This window comes from Mobula hypostoma, chromosome 16, assembly GCF_963921235.1.
Source record: "Mobula hypostoma chromosome 16, sMobHyp1.1, whole genome shotgun sequence".
In the NCBI taxonomy this organism is placed as follows: Eukaryota; Metazoa; Chordata; class Chondrichthyes; order Myliobatiformes; family Myliobatidae; genus Mobula; species Mobula hypostoma.
Window position 1 is genome coordinate 65,031,275 of NC_086112.1, and position 24,163 is coordinate 65,055,437.

Sequence of the window (24,163 nt, forward strand, 5' to 3'; positions counted from 1 at the left end):
CTTGCTTGCCATTTCCTTGTCCCTCATTACTATCTCTCCAGCATAGTTTTCCAGCAGTCCGATATCCACTCTCACCTTTCTTTTACACTTCATGTATTTGAAGAAACTTCTAGTATCCTCTTTAATATTATTGGCTAGCTTAGTTTTGTATTCCATCTTTACCTTAATGACTTTCTTAAGTTACCTTCTGTTGGCTTTTAAAAGCTTCCCAATCCTCCCTAACCTCCCACTAATTTTTGCTGTATTATACACCCTCTCTGGCTTTGACTTTACTTGTTAACCACAGTTGTGACATCTTTCCTTTAGAATACTTCTTCCTCTGTGGGATGTTTATACCCTTTGTCTTCTGCATTGCTTCCAGAAATTCCAGCTATTGCTGCTCTACTGTCATCCCTGCTAGTGTCCTTTTCCAATCAGTTCAGCCAACTCCTCTCTCATAATTCTGTAATTCCCTTTACTCCTCTATGATACTGATACATCTGACTTTAGCTTCTCCTCGAATTTCAGGGTTAATTCGATCATATTATGATCACTTGCCACTAAGGGTTCTTTTACCTTAAGGTGTCTAATCAATTCTGGTTCATTACTCAACATCCAATCCAGGATAGCTGATCCTCTAGTGGGCTCAACCAGAAGCTGCTCTAAAAAGCCATCTTGTAAGTAATCTAGAAATTCCCCCTCCAGTAATCCAGCATCAGCTTCATTTTCCTAATCTATCTGCATATTGAAATTCCCCCATGGCAAATGTGATATTACCCATTTGGCATTTTCTATCGCCTGTTGTAATTTGTAGACCATATCCTTCTGACAGTTTGGAGGTCTGTCTACAACTCCCATCAGGATCTTTTTACTCTTGCAGTTCCTTAGCTCCATCCACAAAGACTCAACACCTTCTGACCCTATGTCACCTCTTTCCAATGATTTGATTTCATATTTTACCAACAGAGCAACACTGCCCCCTCTGCCATCCTGCCTGTTCTTTTGATGCAATGTGCAATCTTGGACGTTAAGCTCCCAGCTATAATTCAGTGATGCCTACATCACCATACCCGCCAAACTGCAACTGTGCTACAAGTTCATCCAGCTTATTCCGTACACCATGCACATTCAAATAATACACCTTCAGTCCTAGTTTCACCTTTTTCGATTTTGTCCGCCTTTCACATTGCAAATCATCCTGTTGACTGCAATTTTGCCCCATCAACAGTCTCTCTTCACTACACATTGCCTCTCTTTGTAAACCAGCCACCTCATCTACAGCACCGTCATCCACTTTTCCTACAATACTTATTGCACTGAAATATATGCAGCTCAAGACATGAGTTGCACCACGCTCAACCTTTTGATTCCTACCTTTGTCTGAAGTCTTACCAACATTTGCCTCCACAACCTCTCCACTAGCTGTTCTAGCACTCTCATTCACATCTCCCTGCAACTCATTTAAATCCCACCATGCAGCATTAACAAATCTTCCCATTAGGATATTAGTCCCCCACCAATTCTGTACAGGTCCCACCTTCCCTGGAAGACAGACCAATGATCCTAAAATCTTACGCCCTCCTTCCTACACCAAGTCCTTAGCCACTTATTAAACCCTATATCTGCCCTCACTAGCACGTGACATGGGTAGCAAACCTGAGATCACAACCCTGGATGTCCTGCCCTTTAACTTAGCACTCAAATCCCCAAACACTCTCAGCAGAACCCATCACTCATCCTACCAATGTCATTGATGGACAACTTCTGGCTGTTTACCCTCCCACTCAAGAATGCTCAGGACTCGATCCAAGATATCCCAGACCCTGACACCCAGAAGGCAACGTATCATCTGGGAATCTCATTCTCATCCACAGAACCTCCTGCTTGTCTCCTAACTAATGAATCCCCTATCACCACAGCATGCCTCATCTCCCTCTTTTCCCTGAGCCACAGAGGCAGACTCCGTGCCAGAGACCCGGCTACTGATGGTCCTCTTAGGTCATTCCCAACACCACCCCTCCCCCCCAAAAAGTATCCAAAGTGATATACCTGTTTTTGAGGGGGATGGCCACAGGGGTACTCTGTATTGGCTCCTTAATCCCTTTCTCCTTCATGACTGTCACCCACTTTCCTGTGTCCTGCACCTTGGGTGTAACTACCTCCCTGTATGTCCCATCACCCCTTAGTCTCCCGAATGATCCGGAGCTCATTCAGTTCCAGCTCCAACTCCTTAATGTGGATTGTTAGAAGCTGCAGCAGGATGCACTTCTCACATTTGTAGTCGTCAGGGACACTGGAGGTCATATTGAGGTTGCACTGTAATTAGATTTCTCTCTGCAAATATACCAAATTGACTGCTTGGTTACCTTTTGGACCTCAGCAGTTTAAGGTTTCTGTTTCAACTAAAAACAGAAATTCAAATCAAAATCTGTAGACGTGTATGTGAAGAAATAAATAATAGAAAATCTTGGGAGAATGATAAAATTAACACATGGAACAAAGTTAAGACTACAAAGCAACAGAGCAAGTATACATCATACATTTATTAAATCAACAACCCTCTCAACTTCAAAATTGGGCACAGGGATTAAAAATAAAAATTCATTGCACTACTTAGTAAAGCATTACTAGTAACTTCCATAAAAAATGTACAAATTTTGTTAAAAATTTATCAAGCTTTCAAATGATTTGGTTACAGATAGATTTATAATACAACGCTGAAAACTACTTGTCATGTTAAATGATAGAATATATGAATTATTTAATGAAATGCTCAAATGTTTCCAACAAAATTAATTTGCTTTTTTTACTGATTCATCAGCAATTTTTAAATATATAGTGGCAAATGAGGTAACTGTATATGTACCAAAGAAAGATCCCACTCAGAAAATGTCTATTCAGACCTAAGGATGACCCAGATTGTGTGTGCTTCAGGTTTTGCTTCCCCTTGAAATTCAGGCTGCTGTTGAAACCCCAATTCCAACATGACACATTAAGACATTGCACTGAATATTGCTGAATTTAGAATATATCTTGTTTAAAAAAGGATCAGTATGGCAAACCTTCTGAATTTTAACAGTCTAGTTTTACACTGTTGGTTTTTTGATATAATGACCAAAACCTGGGATATCACTAGGTCTTTGGGATATTTGTTTACAATTAAGTTTTAAACTGTTCACCAAAAACTCATGCAAAACATAAAATGATGAGCTGGACACATTGATAAACTAAATACTTGTGGGGTTAACCAACACAACAAATCCTACTGCAAGTTGTTGCTTCTCTTACATCATACAGACTGTGGCATTGAATACATAAATGCGCATTACGGTTCATGGCAGTAATAGCTCAGCATGAATCCCCATTCCCACCCAAACCAACCCCAGCTGGGCAGAAGTAGCTACGGCCAGTATGAGTTTGTTTGAATCACATGCACATGTACTTAAACACACTGACCACAGAAAGCAAAGTCTGCACACATCTGCCCTACAGTCTCCATGCAAACATAAGAAACATTTAAAAAGTGGTTAAGTATTAAGAGTGCAACAATTAACTTTGCCAATAACCAGACCTAACTGTTACTTTGCTTCCTTTCCAACTCCAATTTCCATATGCAAATTAAATGAAAGCTATTCCCTCCAAATAAAAGCATTCTGATCCTATCTCATTAACTCTGACATATGATTGTTTTAATTAATTATGATGGCACATCAGTAATTAATCTTTGAGAATAAATTAGCCTAAATATTGTCATTCAAATAATGCTGTGTTCAGCATCTGCAACTGTTTCAGCATTATAGTTACTGCTCATTATATGCACTAAAACTGATTTGAAGCTGGTACAAATAATTTTAGGAACTAGTAATCTTACTAAGGAAAAAGTGTCACATAGTGTTTGTGTACATTCTGGTGCACGGCACTAGAAATGCCCTTTAGTATAGTGCCATGGAACATTTGGTACTACTGTAATGAATGTACATCATCACTAACTAAAATCTCAACTAAACTTCAATTTTGTTTTAAAGGTCTATTCAAGATCTTCCAATCAGAAATGCAAAATGCAGAAGTTACATTTTGAAAGAACAGAAGTTATTCTGTTCTTTAATTCTTCTAATGAAAACAATTTATGCCATGAAGTTTTAAACATTTCCAATCTAAATCCTACGGCTTTAAAATTGTGCATATTAATGTTAATATCACTACACAAAACACCTTGTAGGCTGAATAATATTAAATCCAGTATTCCTAAAAGGCCCATATCCACAATTTCTCTTCCATGATTCCTTAAATAACTTAAAGAAGGAAAACTTGTCCAGAACATTTTGAATATTCAGAAATTTAAGTCACCTTGGTTATAGTTAACAAATTCTTCATGCAATATTTACAATCTTTGGCTATGCTTTTTCTCATCTTGTTTCCACTGAAGAATTACACATTGCATTTGGCATGATGAGGAAGTCATGATGAAAGAAGTATTTGTTGTATACATGTAACTGAATAGTAATAATGATAGTATCTGTAAGCTTCCAAGTCTAGGCCTTTTAGAAGTACTGGATAAACTTTAGGAAACAACCTTCAAATCACGATCATTAACAAATCTGTGAAAAAGTAATACCAGTGGCTAGGATCTGGTATGTATTTGTAAGTTGATTATATTTTGTTTGTATATCTTATACTAATACTCCACCATAAAGGCTTAGAGAAAAGTACTCAGGTACTTGCACTAGATCCATAAATCTGCATTTAGTTATGACTACAACTAATGTCAACATCCAGAAATAAATATTGGCTTGTGTTTTTTTTTTAAGACCAGGGAAAAAAAACCAGGTAGGAAATGAAAATGTGCTCCTATTCTGTGCCCATTATAAGTAACAAACATTTATAGGCCAGGTCTGGTCTGTGGCAACACCAGACTCTCAACTCATCCCAACAATTCATCTAAAACATAAATTGTCTGGTGTACATTTGACCATTAAATAATTACAATGAATCACAAGTTGCATCCTATAATGAAAGTTTCCAAAGCAACTGATTACAATCTTTGTTTCAATCAAATATTAAGTCAATTTTTATTAGCAAAAATGTTAAAAATCTACAAGAATAGTCAATAAAGATTTAAATGACTCAGTCCATTACAATACTGAAGGATCAAAGAAAAATAAAATTTCTTCAACCCAAGTCTGCTTTAGTATTTCTCCAAACGTTATTATTCAGCAGCTATTTAATACTATAAAAATAGTAATTCTGCAATATTGTTTTAAAAAATTTGCTAAAAATTGATTTGAATACTTCAACTGTTGATTATATTTGTTACCATATAGACATAACAACTGCTCAGCTCTTTCCTACTAATTTTAAATGAAAATCCCAAGCTCTGTGACTTGGGCTCTTAGATGTAAATAACTTTACTGGTTAATTTGTAGATATGGGAAAGTAACTGCTTAACCTGACAGAAGATTATTTTAGAGGAGTGACGAGAAATAACTGAAATACTTCAGATGGAGAACATCTTATCTGATGAATAATGGAGCTAAAGGCAGCAGGTTGCAACATGGAAATATTCATTACCATCAGAAAGTTGAGAAATTTATTTTCTTTTTATTTAAGGTAGCAAAATAACTGGAAAAAACTAGGTTAGGTCTTAAGGTGCTTTATAGGAGTATTTTGCACAATGCATGGCCCATATTATTAGACTGGCCAATAATTTCAGAAACATATATTATACTGTACAACACCCAACTTTCACACCCGTCGTTCTGCTTACACGATTTACATTCATTGTACTGTACATCACAGGACAGCAAAGTATTTCACTCATCTACTACTTTGGTAGTCTGGGTTACAATATACCATATGACAGATCAACATCTTTCTTTGCTATTCCTTTAGGTGTGGGTGTTTTATCATATGCTCTTCTAATATGCCATTATGCAATACTGAGGGGCAACTGGCTGATAAAATTTTCATAATTGCTGCACCCTTAACTTACAGTGTGCAACTGCAAACAGAAAGAAACAAACCAGTGTACAGTACTAGTACTGTATAAATAACAACTATATATTTCAGCATAATTAAGACTACACACATACAACTCACATCATGCCAGTACTTAAGTTCATCTTGACAAAGTACATGTGGCTAGAATACTTGCACACCTACAATCACTCTCACTCACAGTACCTGAAGGCTCTATAAGGTAGACTGCTAAAATTGTTGAACTACCTTTATATATATTTTTATATATATAATATATATAATACACACACATATACATGTGTGTGTATAAATATATAAAAGCACACATGCTAAAAGATCACATCCACTGTAATCCTGCAGCAATACCCGGAATGATCACACAAAAAAAAACAGGGAATGTTAGTGCACACACAAATTAAGCTGAAAAAAATTCTTTGGAGTTCCAATCACACTGTTAGTATAACAATCCCATAATTGTTCAATGTGAAGACTATATAAGCTTTATAAATCATTAAATCACACAGTGCAAAGGGAGGTCAAATAACTGCATCACATCATGACCCTTAATGTAAAGGGAAGGCTGGAAGCCACAATAGGCATGTTCAATGGATAGTTCATTCATATGCAAGAGGGAAAACCCAAATTTGTGCTACTAAGCTGGTCTCATTCCGAATCACGGTGAACTTCTGATGCATCAGCTCGACAAATTGGACATGTACGATTTGCCTGTTGATGAGAAAAAAAATCATGACTTATAAATCAGAAGTACATTTGAGGAAGCAATGTATAATATATAAAGAATGTCATTAATCAGATTCTGTGAATGCTGGTCCCAAATACCTGCACTTCCATACAAAATGAGTTAATACAAATCATGAATATGAAGCAGGCTTAGATTTTCCCCTCATAAATACATCAAAAACTCAATTTTGTAAGATTTATATTATACTTCACTGGTATGTTAATGTAATCATGTCTGTTTATTCTTACTTTAAATAGTCTGGAAGAAATTATGAAGCATTAAATCAATTTGGTTCATTTGATAACTTTAAGTTCGTATAATATTCTTCTGTCAAATGCTCATGGTAGTTACAAAGAATATAAAGATATACCTTAAAATAAATTTTTACAGACTTTGCTAAATGTAGTGTTAACAATAAAGGTATTTAGAGAGTATAGGTAGCAAAAACTATTATAAATAATCCACATTATGTCACATTATTTTACCACCTTGCACTATAAAATCATAATTGCAAATTATGAAAACAATTTAGAGAGTGAGACAACAAGTCCAAACCCATGATTATAAAGTCAGTTTACCTTCAACCATTTGTCGACACACTTGGCATGAAACTCATGGTTGCAGGGTAAGACTCTAAGTAGTTGCCTTGACTCAAAATCACACATGCACACAACACATCTGTGTAAAAGAATGGGGAAAAAAGTTATTGCAGATTCAGTATGCACCAACAAATTAAGTGACAGAAGTTTCAACCTTGGGAACTGCATTTACTTGCTTTAAAAAGGAGACATGAGGTACCTTCTAATTTCTGATGTCACCTGTCATACAAAATTCTGGCCTTAATTTACCCTCACCTTCTTTGAAGGTTGTGTTCTCCCCCCACCTCTCATCTGTCATTACGCCTGCAACTCTGGCATTTCCCCATCTGTTAGTTCACTTTCCCAACAAGTCTCGGACATAACTCCACCCATTCCATCTGATTCCTTATGTTTCCAGCTCTTGCTTCCCTTATTTAACAACTATCAATTGTATGAGGAAAATAGGGGGAAATAATATGAAGTCCTGTCACTAAATTCATTCCCATCTCTATGTTCTCAGTTTTGATGCATTCTCCAGTTCCTTATAGATGCCTTTAGATTCTTCACATAAGTATCAAGGTCATATTTTAACCCGCATTTCCAAGAAGAAAAAAAAACTCTTCTTATTATTCAAAGAGATTTCTGCTATATAGAAATTTTGCATTAATCATGATATTGAATTGAGAAAATGAAACCAATTCCCTCAGGACTTTCCAAATTTTTATTAGTTCTTAGTTGAAGAGTTAAAAACAATATGATTAGTTGCCCCATCTCACAGTGAGTTATATCATATATACTTACAATGTTTGCTCTGACTGGTGGTTGTTAGGATTAAATCTATATGATGGAAGTTGTTCAATGTCTGCTTTTGAAAGTCCCCGTGGTTTGGCTTCTCCCAGTCTTTCTGCCAGGTTAAGGAGTGCCTTTATTGAAACAAACAAGTTCGATTACTCACTACCTGGAACTAAATGGTAACTTTTAGCTCTTAACCAATATTATGCATGCCTAATTCTTAAGAATTTGTTGTTATGCAACTATGGAAACATTTGTAGCCGTAATGCACTTAAGATATTTTCTTACATTTAAAGTGAAATTTCAATCATGTTTATCATTTTCTGTTTTATAACTTGCCAAATATTTATTTAGATTAGAGGTTGCTTAGCCCTAAAAACAATTGTAAAAATGCAGCAATTATCCCACATCCTTAAAGGCAAAAAACTTCTCTAACAGCTTCACAAGTATGGCAACGATACAAGCAGGTGATATAAGAAAATGTGCACACGCCAGTTATTTTATCAGCCATCTGTAAGGATGGATCCTCAAGAACACTGAAGTGATTATACTTTTCTTGGAACCTATTAGATATTGTTTTTAACCATTTCTTTTAATTGTGGCGAAACCCATTAACATCATGCATTGCTTTGCATGCTAACTTCACTAATCTGGAACAACCAGGCTGCATTGAAAAGATAACCTGATAGGAAATACGCACACACTGTTGAAAACAGATTTTGATTTTGTTTCAAAATATTATTTTGAAAGGCCAGAAAACTTTTCTAGGTATTTTCACCTCATCTTTTTTAATTCCTTGGAACATTTTTAAAATTATTCAGTGGTTTATTTGGTAATGTTAGTCTAAATTTTATTACATTTCTTCCACTTAAGTTTTAACTTGTTTAATTTAACACCACATCTCTGCTTTTTGGTTTCCTTTTTTTTAAAAGAAAGTAATACACTTTGTTTTTATATCCACATCATAATTCTCTGGAGTTTTTTTTTGTTCCTATGCATAGTTACTTTAAAACATACTCTAGCATCTCGCTGACCTTCTCTATTTAGTTCAATGTCCAACATTTCACTTTTAAAAACAAACCTAAACTACGATTAAAACCATTATTCCTCACAGATGTTCTCTGCTCCTGTATGTCATTTTGCTCTATTTTTCATAATTAAACCTAAGCAATGTATTCCACTTTTCTGGACTATTAGGAACATAGGAAACAATGGTTGAGGATTTAAAAAATAACTTCTACATTCTTTACCTTTATCCCAGTACAAATGGGATAATTAAAATCATCCTACTTTAGTACTCAAGTTGCTCTTACAGATTTTATCTCTAAACATGCTGAAGATCCATCCTCCCATCCCTATTGTTTGATAGACTGCAATATATACAAAGAACTGTATCATTCCAATTCCTCTTTAAACACCACCTGTAAAGATAGGTGAAATGTAACCCTTACACCCACATCATAAAATCTTTCACCAAAACTTCTGCCTAGCAGCATTTTACCACTTCATATTTCTGTTGGAAATACTATCCCTTCCAGACATTCCACCTCTCCCAGAAGTTCCTGGAGTCTCCCGCATATTGATAGTGGCTCCCTGATGCCCACAAATTACATACAAAATTCCGGAATTTGATTTTTGAGAGCGAGCGAGAGAACGAGAGAGCGCGCACGCCATGGCAGCGTGTTCCAAAAAAAGAAAATATAAAACGTACATCACTCCAGACTACACTAAAGTGTACCCCTGCCTAATAGGGGTCAAAAATAATGACAGTGTTGCTCGCTGCACTGTTTGCAACAGTGACTTTTCTATTGCCCGTGGTGGGTTAAGTCTGTAAAAGACATGTTGAGGTGAGTTTAACAGGGATCATTCATTCATTAGGCATAGCTAACGTTATTTAAACTAGCTGGCTAGCTGCTAAGGAGCTACTCTATTGTAGACATCCCACCTCTCCCGGGAGTTCCAGGAGTCCCCTGCAAATTGATGGTGCTACCTCCCTGAAATGAGTTTTTGCAAGGTGGGATGTCTGCCTTTCAGAACTTAGAGTGCACCATACTTCTGCACATCAATGCTCCTCCCGCCACAATTTTGTGTTGACTACTTTTCAGTTACGTGTTCACTACTTCATCATGACCTGTTGTTTATGGAACACTTGACCCATTCATGTTTCTTTTTTCCCCATGTTACATGCTTTGTACTTTTTTCTTTAACAATTTAAAGCCTCTATTTCAACTTTTCTTTCTGTTAATGTTCTAATTATTTTCACAAAACCATCTACATTTCTAAAACTTTCCTAAATTTCTCAGGAGAACTGGAGGTTAGGACTTTATCCCCTGGAGTACAGTAATGAAGGGAGATCTTGTAGAGATATACAAAATTATGAGGGGTACAGATAGTGAATGCATGCAGGGTCCTTTCCCTTTAGATTAGGTGAGGCTAGAATTAAAGGTCATAGGTTTAGGGTGAAAGGTGAACTAATTATGGGGAAACTTCTTCACTCAGAGGGTGGTGCGGATGTGGAATAAGCTGCCAGTGGAAGTGGTAGACGTGGGTTCAGTTGTAACATTGGGGGAAGTTTGGATAAGTACATGGATGGGAGGGTGTGGAGGGATACAGTTCAGCTGCAGGTAGATGGAACTAAGCTGATTTCATGTCGGGATGGACTAGACAAGCCAAAGGGTCTGTTTCAGTGCGGTAGTAGTCTATGATTCACCATTTAATCTCTAGCCAGATTTTACACTGGTACATTAAAAATATTTTGAAATTTCCCCATATTCAAATGTTCGCATTGCCAAAAATTGATGCCATTTCAGATCCAGTGTAAACGTAGATCTCCCCTGTTCGAATCCTAATCCTGTTTGCTACTATATCCCATCCTAATTTGATCTTAAAGACAAGACATTTTCTTCACTAATCCTTTAAATCATAATAATTCCCCACACCTTCCTTGGTTTCTGCAAATGCACATTATACTAACCTCATAATTTTCCACCTCACCATCCTCCACATCCAATTCCAAACTAAAAGCTGGTCCCACCGTAGGTGGCACTGGAAGCATTGACCTGCAAAGAACAATTAATGTCTTGAGTTTGAAAGATGAAAGTAACACTTTCTATATGTAACAGGATTTATAAAAATGAGACATATATTGTAGGTTTCATTTAAGTACATCAATAATATTCAATATTAATTATGGGAACCAAGAAAAGCCTACTGAAATACATTTTCCATCAAAAAGAACAATGGCTCAATTCATGCACATAAATCTTCACATACATGGATATCAAAAATATTTCCCACTCAGATGATTTTTAAGTTTATCAGGTTTCAATCTAGCCTTAAATCATTAGGATAAGGTCACTTTGGTAAGGCTAATGGACCAAAAGCTGAGATATCAGCATTTTAGATCTTTACATTATTACAATCTGATAAAACAGGGAGATCTAGGGGACATGAATTTCACCTATTAAAGTGGGAACTAAGTGGACATTATGCAGCTCTTTATTTCTTGGAGAGTGGTGTGCCTTTAGAAAGCACTGCTGGCTAGTGCATAATTTGCAAATGATATGCATCCTTTATGGGCCAGTGAACTATTGAGATCACATCAATTATTAAATGATATGACGATTTTTTTCATTCTATTGAAGATGGGTGAATGGGGAATAGATGGATTCCCCGTGAATGTTATTTTATTAGTAGTATTAGATTTTCATGTACTTTTTCTGAAATTATCTACTGTCTAATCCTAATTGCCTCTGAGCAGATTGGCTTGCTGGGAAACAACCACGTTCCTGTGGATTTGCAGTTACAATAAGCCAGAGCAGTAAGGATGACGGGTTTCCTCCTTTGATAAATATTAGTGAACTAGATGGGTTTCCAGTAACAATACGATCACTATTACTCAGATTAACATTTACAAAAGAAAGAATCAAGGTTTAATTAATCAAATTTAAAATGTGCATCTGCCATGATGGAATTTGAACACTAAGCCATCAGCATTCTTCAGAGAATATCATAACAGCTTGATCTTCTGCAATATTCAGATGTGAGAGAATGATTACATGAAGACGTCTCAAACTGACAAATAGTTTATGGGCCCAGGATTAAGGCATGCACAGACCAAGGAATACAAGGGAAGGGAGAGGAGAAATCGATTAGGATTCCCAGTCCTGATCGACAGGAGCTTCCAAACAGAATTGCCTAAAATATTGACCAAAATAACATTAGGCTGGGAATATTTCATTATTCTGTCAACTTGTTCCTAACATTTTACCAAGTAAAAAGATTAACTGATCAATGGAAAAAAGGAAGGTTTGTATAAAAATTATGTACAGAGTGCTGTGTTTTAACACTATATTCCTACAAAAGCCAGTCAATTGCAGCGAGAAAGGAAGTAAATTAAGTAAATATTTAGAGAAATAAAAGATATTGTATATAATTAGAAAAACTGAACTGCATAGCTTCAAAGTCAATTACTTTCTCAGAAATTTGAAAAAAGTTGATATTGGAGCACAGACTATAATTACGATGTTTGTTCATTGTAGCTTTTGTGCCCTTGAACAACATTGTGCAATTTGTATAGCATGGTAACAACTTTGTACAACAATTATGAACAAGCTTGGTGTTACCACTTTTTGTCCAAAACGGAGATTGTGATCAAGTCGCAATCCAGAAATCTGAACATGATATGTAGAGTGATATGTCAGAGTGCTATCTTCATCAAATGAAATTATAAATTAAGCCACAGATCCCATCAGGTACCAATTCCACGACCCTACTTCAAAGAGGTGAGAAATTTCTTCATATTGGCTACATGCATAAAAATCAAGACATGATTACCATTTGGTAATCAGCCCAAACCACCAGGTTAATTATCTGGAGTAAATTAATTTATTCAATTGTCAGATCTCAACTTCTATATTTAAAAATCAAGAAGAAATTCTATCCTTTCATAGCAGAATTGTAGAAAAAAATTGGAAGACAATTTATTAAGACCTTTTAATGTCTTTCAAAACCCCATGAAGCAGGACATTATTTCCAGGGGACTAGCTAGTCTTCAGTTCCATTAGATTGCTTGCTGCTTTTTCCTCTAGGGATAGATATTGTTTCAAGGTTCTTCTTTTCTTTTGCCCATGGATTTGGTTTTCTATCATTATTGATATTTGGATTGCATTTAAGATTCATTGAAATTAAGCTGGTCCATATGATTGCACTGAAGCTCTACTAGTTACAAATAGTTACAAATATTTTATTCTACTGTCAGGAGTGAAAAACAGAAATAGCTTCACATAATGTTCTTATCTCCTAATGGTTTCATATTATTCCTAAGTAAACAGGTTCAAATCTTACTGAAGCAGACAGGATATTCAAAACAGAATGAAAACTAACATCAGTATTGGTAAATGTGAAATAACCAGAATGTCATAAAATTCCATCTAGTTCACCAATAAGCAAGACAGAAGAATGCAGCTAAGTAAATAAGAGTGGCATTAAATTGAAAAAGGAAAATGTTGAAAATAGATTAGGAAAATATTTAAAATATAACAAAAGGTTGACTCATGAAAAAGACTAACATAATAAGCTGGGAAGAAATGTTAAAACAGACAGTGAAAGCTTCTATAAGTGTATTAGATAGTAGATGGTTAAACATCAGTCCTTCAGACACTGAACAAACATTTCAAGAAACACAATAAAAGCAACTCAATAATAGGGAACATTTCACATGCAAAAGTGGGATATAGAACCCTAAACAAATACTACGGCTAAAAGGTAAATACAATAAAGGGACTAAAGGCTAAAACGATCTCTGGAAATGATGGCCTGCAAAGGGTCATGTAATTGCTGCATCAGTTGTTACGTTCCAAAAATTACTTAATTCTGGAATGGTTCCAGCATAATTCCCTTAATCAAGAAGGGAGGCAGGAAGGAGGAAGGTATTAGCTTAACATATGGAAAATGCTAGCATTCAGTATTTAAGGCAGCAGTAGGACATGGAGAAAGTAATACTGCAATCAAGCAAAGTCAACATGGTTTTATGACTACCTGCAACAAGACTTCCTTGTGATTAACATGGATAAATAAAAGGGGAACAAGTAGATGTAATTTTACTCTCATTTCCAGAAGATCATTGTCAGAGTGCTGCACTGAGGCCAATATATTACATGAAGAGTACTGGCAAACAGGAAGGAGAGTTCATTTACTGGTTAGCAAACTGTACCTGATGGGGTGCCATTGGGGTCTCAATGTTATAATCTATATGACAGATTAAGTGGTGAAATGTATTTCTAACCAAATTTGCTAATTAATGATACATCCTTAAAACTACAGAAGTGACCATTGCCTGATTTCAGTCTGTATCATCACTCAGTTCAATTGACACCTACCTCCCAGCAACTATTTATCCCACATTCCCTTCAATTCCATATTCTCTTCAACTCCACAAACCTCTCCAATTCTACTCATTAACTACATTTGTGGCAACTTATATTAACTAAATTATTCATGAAAATACCTTTGGGACTTGGGAACTTAAACTCTAATCAGATAGCGCACATCAGGATTGAAACCAGGTCATTGGTGCTATGTGTCTTGATGACAGTTGGAAAAATGCAAACTGTCCCCGAAGTGAGTGGGGAATGTGAGGTATTTCACTTTGGTAGGAAAAAGAATATTGTCTAAATGAAGAAAAATTGCATAAACCACAACACAAGTATGTTTGTGCAGCAAACAAAAGGAAGGCAAATGGAAATCTGACCTTTTTTGCTGAGGATGAAGTACAAATTGGTTGTAGGTAAAGGCAGTGGCAGAAGATGAGAATTAACATGAGAGTAAAATCTGCATGACCTCTTCCTCACCAATCTACCTTTCACAGATGATTCTACCACATCAGTACAAGGTGGAGTTACAGCAGTACAATCACGTGAAAACCAAGAACCATATTCACATCTGTGCAGAATGAACTACATGTTAACGGGATACATTCAGAACCAATCTGCTAACTCAAAACAGGGCACCTATGAGACACTTTGGGCCCAGAGGGGCAACAGAATTGTATTCCACCATAACCTTTAATTTCATGGATCAGTATATTCCTCATTCTACCAACATCAAGCAAAGAAACTAATCTGGGTTTCATGGGAGCTAAAAATCCGCTGACAACATGGACTAAAATGCTCCCTAAAAAAAGTACCATGTTATAGAGAGAACTAGCAATTCCACAATCAATGTAAACTCAACTGAAGCAGCTACATAAATGCAACGGTTACAGAACAGGTCTCAGACTGGGTTACCCACCCCCTAGCAGATAATGCAGCTCCTGGTTTCCCGGAGGTTTTCAACTTTTATAAGGTACTTCAGGAGCGAGGGGAATACTCCACTTGTCTGAATGGATGTCACCCGAATATAAAAGCACAGACACTTGAGGGCTATTTAAAAAGCACCCCATGCACCATATTAAATTATTTACTCCCTTAACTCTTTCCATATTGTGACTACAGTTGTGTATGACTTCGAGATGCAGTCTTACAAGTGTTGCCAATTTTTTTTTTCCCCACAGCACCTCCCAAACCCATGAGCTTAATCACTTCAATCACAGATGGTTATGGGACTCTTAGGACCAGGAAAAAACAAGTTCTAAAATTTACTAACTGTACTTGGAGAACTGCTGCAGATACTTCATTGTTGCTGGATCCAAAATCTTGAAATTACATACCAAATTAGTGTGGAGTACACAGAAAAGAGCAGGAGCAGAGCATTCAGCCCTTTGGGACCACTCCATCGTCCAATATGACCATGGCTGACCATCATCCACTTCAATCTCTGTTCCAGCTTTCACCTCATATCCTGTAATTCCTATTCCTAGGCAGATGGAATAGTTATAGCACAGGCAGCAGCCGTTCAACCCGTCATGGTTGTGTCAGTAGCAACTCACATGGTGCACCAGCAGCCTCTTCTCCACAGACTTGCAAATTACTCCTCAGCATTACTTATCTAACTTGCTTTAGGCAGCTAGGTAGGAATCTGCCAGCAATGCCTTCTAGATTCCAGCTGATTGATACCTCTTTGTTGAGTACACGAAATGATTTGGCATCCCACTGCTTTCTGTGACTTAAATGACTTTGACCATGGATTGATTGTTGGTGCCCATCTGTGTGGTTTGAGTATCTCAGAAACTGATTGCCTGGGATTTTCATGCACAGCAGACTCTAGAGTTTACAGAGGATGGCGCAAAAAAAACCCCACAAAACACCTTCAACTCAAATAACCATGTGTTACAACAGTGGTGTGCAGAGGAGCATCTCTGAACACACGTCAAACCTTGAAGTGGACGGGCTATAGCAGATGACCATGAACATGTACTCTATGACCACTTTATTAGGTATAGGAGGCACCTAATAAAGTGGCCACTAAGTGTACATAGCTACTGTAAGACCTTATCACTTCAGTATAATTATAACATTATTCTTTACTATTTCTTTCCTGCATTTCCTCCCTTTCTCTAGATCCTTAGTTCTCCAACAAATCTCCAAGGTTATTATCCTCTTGTGAAGACAGAACCTGTGTTCAATTGTTCTTCCATTTTTTGATCCCAATTAATACTTCCCACTTCTGACTGCCTGTATTAGGGTTCACTAACACTTTATTCAATTTTTGTTGAAGCTTTCCAGTCAGACCTTATGTTCCCTGCAAGTTTACCCTCATAATCTCTCTTCTTTATCAATCTTTTTACCCTCCTGTGCTGAATTCTAATCTGCTTCCAATGTCTTTACTTTCCTGGCAATTTTCTGTCTCTCCATTTGGACCTATCTGCAGCTGTGGATGACAAGAAAAAAAAACACAAAAAGGAGTCTTAAATGGTAGCTTAGTGATTTTCCTAAAAGATTTAATATAACTTGGTGCATTTCTACTTCATCCCTCTATAAACCCAAGAAACTTTTATCGATTTAACATAGCTACACATGAACCAGTTTACATTTTTTGATACAAAATGTATTTCTTGATGTTGAATGCCAACAGCCATGCCCATTTCATCTGTCCTGATAATGGAGTACTATGGCACAGAAACAGGCCCTTTGGTCCATCTCATCTGTGCTGTATTGTTATTCTTAGTTCCATCGAGTTGCACTGGACCATGGCCCTCCATACTCCACTATTCATGTACCTATCCAAATTTCTCTTAAATGTTGCAACTGAACCTGTTAGCAGCTTGTTTCTGTCTTCCTGAAGTTTTCTGTTATTATCTATGCTCTGGATTACTCTCACTGCTACGTGCCAGTTAGGGCAAGAATAGGATGATGGCATAGATGAATAAGAGGCTGAGGAAGTGGTGCAGGGAGCAGGGCTTCAGATTTCTGGATCATTACGTTATTTTCTGGGGAAGGTATGAGCTGGACTGCTTATGCTTGAACAGGAGGGGGACTAATATCCTCGCAGGCAGGTTTGCTAGAGCTGTTGGGGAGGTTTAAACTAATTGACAGGGGACTGGGGAACAGAATGAGAAGGATGAAGCGGGGCAGTTGGTATACAAATCAATGCAGTATGTAGTGAGTATGTCCAGGCAGATGATAGGGCAAAGTTGCAGTCAAGGGGATGAGATGAAGTGTAAATTTGGGACAAAAATGATAAGGTGATGAATACAGGACAGAAGGTGGTATATATGAATGCACACAGTATACAGAATAGGTAGATAATCTTTTAACGCAGTTAGAGATTGGCAGGTATGGCACTGTGGGCATCACTGATATGGTGAAATTTGGCTAGGTACAGTTACAAGAAAAAGTTTGTGAACACTTTACAGTTATCTGATTTTCTGCATTAATTACTCATAAAATGTGTTCCGGTCTTCATCCAAGTCACAATAATAAACAAACACAATCTGCCTAAACTAATAACACACAAACAATTGTACTTCTCATGTCTTTATTGAAAACACTGTTTAATCACTCACAGTCCAGGCTGGAAGAAGTATGTGAACCCTTGCATTAAGAACTGCTATACCTTTAGCAGCCAATAACCTCCACCGAACATTTCCTGTAGCAGCTGATCAGTCTTGCACAACAAAGAGCAATTTTAGATAATTCCTCCAAAAAAAAACCCTTCCAATTCATCAATACTTCTGGGATACCTTGTATGAACAGCCCTTTTCAGGTCATGCCACAGCATCTCAATTGGTTTAAACGTCTGGACTCTGACTTGACCATTCCAAAACATTAATTTTCTTCTTTTTAAAACATTCTGAAATGGATTTACTCCTGTGTTTTGGATCATTGTCTTGTTGCATCATCCAACTTCTATTAAGCTTCAGATGACAGACCACTACTCTGACATTCTCTTGTAAAATGTCTTGACACAATTTTGTATTTATTGTTCCTTCAATGACTGCAAGCTGTCCAGGTTCTGAGGCAAAAAGCAGCCTCAAACCAAGATGCTCATTCCACCATGCTTCACAGTGCCCTTTTTCCTCCAAACACAGCGATGGGCATTTCTACCAAGCTCAACTTTTGTCTCATCTGTCCAGAAAACATTGTCCCAGAAGTGTTGTGCAACATCCAGTTGTTCTCTTGCAAACTTGAGATATGCAACAAATGTTTTATTTCTTTGGAAAACAGTGGTTTCTTCTGTGGTGTCCTTCTATGAACACCATTCTTGTTCAGTGTTTTTCAGTGGCGGGAGGAGAAGATGGCGGCGCGATGCAGTGCGCGCAGCTCTCCGGTGAAAATAATATCGTATTTGTAAGTAGGACGCCGTGCACAATTCTGATTTGATGGAGACAGGCGTGAGAAGCACAGAGGAACATCTGGAGAAATGCCCGGTTCGCTGCCGCTGCTACTGTGCGATCGAGAATCTCCGGAGGGTAGGCCCCAAAATCTCCAGCTTTGCCTGCTGCTGGCGACCAAGGCTGGGGTCGAAGCATTCGGCAGAGATGGTGCTCGGTACTCGGTGTTGGAGGGCTGATCAGAGCTTGAAGTTTTCGGACGACTCAAGAGTCGGACTGTGGTCGGGCATGGCAGGGAGAACTTTCTTCCTTCTCCTGTCTGCGTGGGATGTGGGACTTTCGAGAGACTTTGAACTTTTTTTTACTGTGCCCATGGCCTGTTCTACATCAAGTTATGGTATTGTTGCACTGTTGTAACTATATGTTATAATTATGTGGTTTTTGTTAGTTTTTCAGTCTTCGTCTGTCCTGTGTTTCTGTGATATCACACTGGAAGAATATTGTCAAAGTTGCTGGTGAACGCAGCAGGCCAGGCAGCATCTCTAGGAAGAGGTACGGTTGATGTTTCGGGCTGAGACAACTTCATGTAGCATTAAGCTCCAACACTGTACATTATGCTCTTGTGATCTTTACAGGATGCCCACTTCAAGAGAGCATAGCAACAGTACTAAATTTCCTCCATTTGTAGACAATTTCTCTTATTGTGGACCGACGAACCCTCAGGTCTTTAGAAATGCTTTTGTAGCCTTTTCCAGCTTCACGCATCTCTACAATTCTTCTTCTAAGGTCCTCTGGAAGCTTTTTTGATCAAGGCATGGTGCACGTAAACAAATCTTTCTTGAGAAGAGCAGGCTCTGTCAGTAACCTGACTTAATGTGCCTTTTTTTTAAAATAGGGCAGGGCACCTCTACAAATCACACCTCCAATCTCATTTCATTACACCTGACTCCAACTAGTTTTTGTAGAAAGCACTACCCCAGAGGCTCACATACTTTTTTGAACCTAGACTGTGATTGTTTAAATGGTGTACTTAGTATTGACGAGAAGTACAATTGTTTGTGTGTTATTAGTTCAGGGAGATTGTGTTTATTATTGTGACTTAAATGAAGATCAGACCACACTGTATGAGTAATTAATGCAAAAAACCAGGTAATCACAAAGGGTTCTCAAACTTTTTCTTTGAACTCTACATGGATTGGAGGGGTATGGAAAGGACAGGCAAGTAGGCAGAAGGGATGGGATAGCTTCGTTGCTAAAAAAAAATAATAAATCCTTAGAAAGATGTGACATAGGATTAGATGACGTAGAATCCTTGTGTGTATACTTGAAGAAACTGCAAGGGTTAAAAGACCCGGATGGGGGTTATATACAAGACCCCAAACAATACTCACAACACGCTGGAGCTGCAAACAATAGCTAGGATGTAGGCTACAAATAACATTGGGAGATAGAAAAGGCATGTAATATGGGGAATGTTACAATAGTCAAGGGGGATTTCAATAGGCATGTAGATTGGGAAAATCTACTTAATGGTGCTGGATCCCAAGACAGGGAACTTGTAGAATGCCTACGAGATGGCTTTTTCAAGAAAATTGTGGTTGAACTCACTAGGGGAAAGGCAATTCTGGACTGGATGTTGTGTAACAAACTAGATTTGATTAGGGAGCTTAAGGGTAAAGAAATCCTTGGGAGGCAGTGATCATAATATAATAGAAATCATTCCGCAGTTTGAGAAGGAGAAGATAAATTCAGATTATCAGTATTACAGTGGAATAAAAGGATTACAGAGGCATGAGAGAGGAGCTGGCTAAAGTTTATTGGAAGAGAACACTAGCAGGGATGATGGCGGAACAGCAAAACCTGGAATTTCTGGAGGCAATTTGAAAGGTGCAGTATAGATATCCCAAAGATAAAGTATTCTAAATGAAGGATAATGCAACTGTGGCTGACAAGGGAAGTTAAAAAAAAAACAGCATAAAAGCAAAAGAGAGGGCATATAATACAGCAAAAATTAGTGGGAAGATAGAGGATTAGGAAGTTTTTAAAAATCAACAGAAGGCAACTAAAAAAGAAACACAAGGACAGAAAAGATGAAATATGAAAGGAAGCTAGCCAATAATATCAAAAGCTTTTACAGATATATAAAGAATAAAAGAGAGGCAACAGTGGATATTGGACAGCTGGAAAGATGCTGGAGAGTTTGCAATGGGGGACGAGGAAATGGTGGACAAACTGATTTTGCATTAGTCTTCACTATGGAATAGATTAGCAGTATGCCAGAAATTTGAGTGTGTCAGGAGGCAGAAGTGAGTGTAGTTGCTATTACTAAGATGAAGATGCTTGGGAAGTTCCTAAGGTAGATAAATCACCTGGACCAAATGGACTACATCCCAGGGCCCTGAAAGAGGTAGCTGAAGAGATTATGGATACATTCACAATGATCTTTCAAGAATTACGAGATTCTGGAATGGTTCTGGTGGACTGGAAAATTACAAATGTCACTCCAAGAAAGGAAACCATAGACCCATAAGGTTGACTTCAGTGGTTGGAAAGACGTTGGAGACCATTATTAAGGACAAGGGTTTGAGATACTTGGAGGCGCACGATAAAGCAGGCCAAAGCAAGCCTTAAGGGGAAATCTTCCTTGACAAATCTGTTGGAAGTCTTTGAGGAATTAACAGGCAGTATAGACAAAGGAGAGTCGGTGGATGTTGTTTACTTGGATTTCCAAAAGGTGTTTGTCAAGGTGTCGCACATGAGGTTGCTTAATAAGAGCCCATAGTTTTAAAAGAAAGTTACCAGCATGAGTAGAAGATATGTTGACTGGCTGGAGGCAAAGTGTAGGAATAAAGGGGGACTTTTCTGGTTGGCTGCCAGTGACAAGAGTTTCTGCAGGGGATGGTACTGGGACTGCTTCTTTTCGTGGTCAATGATTTGGATGACGGAATTAATGGCTTTGTGGCCAGGTTTGCATACAATACAAAGATGGGTGGAGTGGCAGGTAGTGTTGAGGAAGCAGGGAGTTTGCAGAAGGACTTGGACAGATAGGTTTCAAAAGGTACATTTAAAGTCAGAGAAATGTATACAACGTTCATCCTGAAATTCTTTGAGAGAATGGGCAAATGGAATATAGTATAGGTAAGTGTATGGCCATGCAAGTTGATAGAAGGAATCAAAGGCGTATATTTTTTTCTAAATAGGGAGAAAATACAGATATCGGAGGTGCAAAGGGACTTGGGTGTACTTGTGCAAGATTTTCTAAAGGTTTAACTTGCAGGTTGAGTGAGTGGTAAGGAAAGGAAATGCAATGTTACTCTTCATTTCAAGAGAATTAGAATGTAAGTGCAAGGAAATGACGCTGAAGCTTTATAAGGCATTGGTCAAACTGGACTCACTGTCTGTGGCAATGAATTCCACAGATTAATCTCTGGCTAAAGAAATTCCTCCTTATCACTATTCTAAAGGGGCATCCTATTTTGAGGTTGTGCCCTCGGGTCCTAGACACTCCTACTAATGGAAACATCATTTCCTTGTACACTCTGTCTCGGCCTTTCAATGAGATTCCCCCTCCCCAATTCTTCTGATCTGTCAGGAAATACAGGCACAGCGCCATGAAATGCTCCTCATATGTTAACCCTTTCAGTCCTGAGATCATTCTCATAAATCTCCTATGGACTCTCTCCAACCCTTTATTAGAAAAGAGGCCTAAAACTGCTCACAATACTACAGATTTTTTTTCTTCTTGTAACATTTAATGATGGTTGGCAAGTCAACATCAGGCACTTTACTGCCACCTACTGAGTTGGAGTGTGGAGTAAAGAAACAGGAAGTATACCTACATATGTATATACACACACATACCTACACACCTGCATATACATTTATCTGACCATCACATCCTTGTTTTTATATTCTAGTCCTTTTGAACTGAAAGCTGACATTGCATTTATATACTTATTTACTTGTTGAGATACAGTGTGGAATAGGCCCTTCAAGCCGCTCCATCTAGCAATGCCTGATTTAACCCTAGCCTAATCATGGCACAATTTGCAATGACCAAATAACCTACCAAGTAGTATGTCCTTGAACTGTGGGAGGAATCTGGAACACCCAAAGGAAACTCATGCAGTAATGGGGAGAGCCTACTTTGCAAATTGAATGAATGCATCAGAATTTTCCAATATTTGAATTCACTCAGGCAGTTAGCTGCATGGTCTGAGCTCAGTTCGTAAAACAGGACCCAATGTAAGCTTTTGTTTTTGCAGATATTCAAGTCAATCATATATTTGACCTCAAACATCTTCACAGAAGCGATCTGATCAGTGCTGGCACTGAGCAGAATTTTGCAAAATTACAATTGCTGGCAGAAATAAAATTCATTTTGATTTTCTACTCTCATGGCTAGTCAGTGTGTACAAGATACAAATAAATACAAGAAATCAATCGTAATATTAGAAACTAATAAACCAGGTACTACAGCTTTCATCACAATTGGTTGAAATCCTGTTTAGCATTGTGATTTTGTTTTGAATAACACTATGTCCTTCACTTGGTTTCATTGAGTTATTTGACTGAACCAATGAATGACTAGAGTGCAGAGCTTCCCAAACATCTCACAGAAAATAAATACTCAACTGTATTGTGATAGTTAAAGGTTGCTAAACTCACGTACAGGAAATATGGCAAGAAGCTGGGATGATAAGGTGGAGGTGGTAAGGGTTGCTGTGAGCGATATCTGCGTCCTGGCAGTCTTCGAGGCATGAAATGAGGATACGGCTGTTTGGGAGCAATAACAGACAACAATAAATAAATTGGAGTCAAAATACTCTCAATATTATCCAGAAATTGCTCAACTTCTTAATGAAGAAAATAACTCAATAGTTATGTATCATCAATTAAAGCCATTTACTAGATCAAGTTTTCAAAATAGCTAGATTTATAAGGCCCTTCTGCAGGGCCTCAGGCCACTTCTAATCACGTTGAAAGAAATTGTCCCTGTAGATACAATTTGCTTATGAAGTAAAATGTCAGTACAAGTCCACTTGCCAGATGAGATGGTATTTATCTTTTCATTATTTGCTTATTCTCTGCTTTATAATCATTACCTATTGCTTGTAGACACCATCACTGAAATTTATAAACTGCTCTCAAAATAACTGATACCACTATATAACTATGGTAAAAAAAAAATCACTCGAGAAATTTGCCGTAGTACAGTAAATTCAACAGTAGTTGCTAAACACAATTATAATAAATTAATGTAAGAATTCCATTGGGAATTTATTTGATACAACTCTTACAGGACAAATTTAAATACAGTGGCATGCAAAAGTTTGGGCACCCTGCATATTCAGTACTTAGTAACACCCCTTTGGCAAGTATCAC

At 37.6% G+C, this 24,163-nt stretch overlaps 1 protein-coding gene across 4 annotated transcripts in view; it reads right to left on the reverse strand.

Moving 5' to 3' along the window:
* Nucleotides 1–2,508: 2,508 nt before the first annotated feature.
* LOC134357453 (E3 ubiquitin-protein ligase RNF38) overlaps nt 2,509–24,163 on the reverse strand; it is a 131,553-nt gene continuing 109,898 nt past the window's right edge. For 3 of the 4 annotated variants that reach the window (XM_063069048.1, XM_063069049.1, XM_063069051.1), the window contains 5 exons: nt 23,451–23,554; nt 11,042–11,126; nt 8,077–8,198; nt 7,276–7,375; nt 2,509–6,681 (listed from right to left, as the gene is read on the reverse strand). In XM_063069048.1, the coding sequence (XP_062925118.1) occupies nt 6,619–6,681; nt 7,276–7,375; nt 8,077–8,198; nt 11,042–11,126; nt 23,451–23,554 (474 nt within the window). In that variant the 3' untranslated portion in view covers nt 2,509–6,618. The other variant, XM_063069050.1, reaches the window with a different exon arrangement.